Here is a 2,415-nt window from a genome sequence, read left to right as displayed (position 1 = left end):
ACTCCCCTGGGCTAGGGAGGGTTTTAAGTAAATAGTGACATGATGTGGTTAATCTCATCATTCTGGCTGCTGTGCAAAGAATGCAAGAATTGATGTGGGCACGCAGGGAGGAGGCCACCGTGATGTCCAGAAGTATGTTGCTGGTAAACAGGCCCAGCGTGGCAGTGCTGGAGGTGGTGTCCAGGGGGACAGAACCTGGAACGTGTCAGCTAATCAAAATGACAATGAAATAAAGGAGCCAAGTGTTATGACAGTGTGCTTTCATATAAAAACGATAATCATTACCAGTGAGGTAATGAGTTAAGAGTCATGGCCTCTGCCGGCCGGTCCGAATCGGCGCTTGGCAGCAGCGCAGGCTGGGCACGGCCCCTTTAAGGGAAGGTCGCCGGCCAAAGGCCAAGTGGGAGGAGAATCCACTGGGTCCGCCCCGATCCCGCCCCCGCCGCGGCCTCGCCCCGCCCTTGTCCCGCCCCCAGCCTCAGGCAGAACGTAAACTCCCGACTCCCCGGCTGTTGCTTCAACGTCAGCGGACGGCGCCCGGCCAATGGCAGCCCGGGAGAGCGCGATTCTTCTGGCCGCCTAGGTGAGGGCCGGAACTTCCTGCCTTGAGGCGGGGCCAGTCATTGCTGGGTCCCAGGTCCCCAGTAGCCGGGGAGACCAGAGGCTGGGCCAGCCCCGCTGCCCTGCCGGCTGTTCGGGGCCACTCAGGAAAGGACAGTGAAGCTACGACCCACCTCCGAGCCTTTGTACCACTGTGACTCCCCTTGAACTGGGGGTGTCTTGCGGGGCCGCGCGCTGTCCGCGCCCCAGAGGCTGCGCCCTGATCCTCGCGCGCATTTTACACTGGGCTACTGAGGCTGGGAGTGGCACGCTCAACCCAGGGTCACACTTGGTCCGGGGCACGGCAAGGCAGGTGGTAGGCTGAGCCCGCCAGACCCACCTCGGTCTCCCTTACCGCTCCGCTGGGTCCACAGGCTCCGATGGCGGCGGCGGCGACCCTGATGGACCCCGCGCAGGTGAGTGGCTGGGTTGCAGGCCTTCAGCCTTTAGCCACCCAACCTCTTGTTTTTGGCGCTGAGCTAGAAAAGAGGGCGTCATTCCAAGATTTCTCCCCTTTCCCGACTCCCAGCGTTTGAGTCAGGGCAGTCACTCCCAGCCTAGGGTTCTCCTGAATCCGGGGCAGGAATTATATAGATACCCTGAAATTTAATGGGACGAAGGGAGAAAGGGTTCCCCAGGCACAGGAACGAGCGTGTCCCAATGCCCAGGAGGAGCCAGAATTGGGAGTGCTCAGGGAAGCCAAGGTCACTGTCCTTGTATCTGCTTGGGACCAGAGAACCGGTACGCAGACGACAGCCCTAGAATGGCAGGCCCGGGAGCTGGGCCTCTGTCCTGGGGGTGCTGGGAGGAATGGAAGGTTGAGAGCAGAGGAAGATGATCTGACTCAGGTCGTAGCAGGCGCACTATGGATGGAGAGTAGAGTGCAAATGTGAGGTGAGGGTGCGGAGCGTCCTTTCTAGTCCAGGCGAGCGGTGCTGGTGGCCGGACCAGGACAGGGATTAGAGGTAGAGTCAGTGATTGAATTCTGAGTCTGTCTGACTAAATTTTCTAATGTAGAGGGTCAGAAAGGAAGGGATAAAGGCATGGTGTTTGGTTTTAGCACCTGGAAGGATGGATGAACCATCAAGAGACAGAGAAGCTGATTGTAGGAGGACGTTTCTTTGGAAACAGTAGGCGTTAGGTTTGGGCGTTAGGTTTGAGGCTGTGCTGTTTCAGACACCCCTGTGTGGAGTTGAAGAGTGGGCAGCTGGATCCACAGATGTAGTTCTGGGAAACTGTTAGGTTATGAAAGACTGAATATACGAGTGGACAGTGGCCAGACCACATGTAAAGATAGAACTTGGACCTACAACCTGCCCAGGAAACCAACTCTCTTATCTACAATAAACAAACCAGGAAACTGGCATGCTGTATACACGACTTGCAGGAAGCCAGATTGCTATCTGTAGTGACAATCCAAGAAGTTAAAACAATAAGTTCTGTAAGGATGGATCCCAAATCGCCAGGGATTGATTTTTTTCTTTCTTTCTTTTTTCTTTTTTTTATTAAATGATAGCTGTATACATTAATGCAAACATGGGGTACAGTGTAGTGTTTTCATATATAATTTGAAATACTTTCATTAAGCTGGTTCACATAGATTTCATGTCATTTGCTTAGTCATTGTGTCAAAACATTTATATTCTAGTTCTAGAAAAGTTCACTTGTACCCTTGTTAGACAGATATATAGGTGATCTTTCCGGTCACCCTCCCACCACCCAGCCGCCCTTCTCCTCTCCCCTTCCCCACCCCCTCCCCATATTCTTGGGCTAGAATTAAGTTGTATCTTTCATTTGAGAGCTATAAATTAGTTT

General features: G+C 53.6%; 1 protein-coding gene across 1 annotated transcript in view; it reads left to right on the top strand.

Annotated features, from left to right (window-relative positions):
- The first annotated feature begins 904 nt into the window (after positions 1-904).
- ZNF792 (zinc finger protein 792) overlaps positions 905-2,415 on the top strand; it is a 6,638-nt gene continuing 5,127 nt past the window's right edge. The window contains exon 1 of the mRNA XM_012809127.2: positions 905-1,016. Coding sequence (XP_012664581.1) covers positions 981-1,016 — 36 coding nt within the window. The 5' untranslated portion in view covers positions 905-980. The remainder of the gene's footprint in view (positions 1,017-2,415) is intronic.

Source organism: Otolemur garnettii, unplaced genomic scaffold (assembly GCF_000181295.1).
Source record: "Otolemur garnettii isolate 467f Iridium unplaced genomic scaffold, OtoGar3 scaffold00100, whole genome shotgun sequence".
In the NCBI taxonomy this organism is placed as follows: Eukaryota; Metazoa; Chordata; class Mammalia; order Primates; family Galagidae; genus Otolemur; species Otolemur garnettii.
The sequence above is the reverse complement of the archived record's forward strand: the minus strand, read 5'-3'. Positions and strand labels throughout refer to the sequence as shown.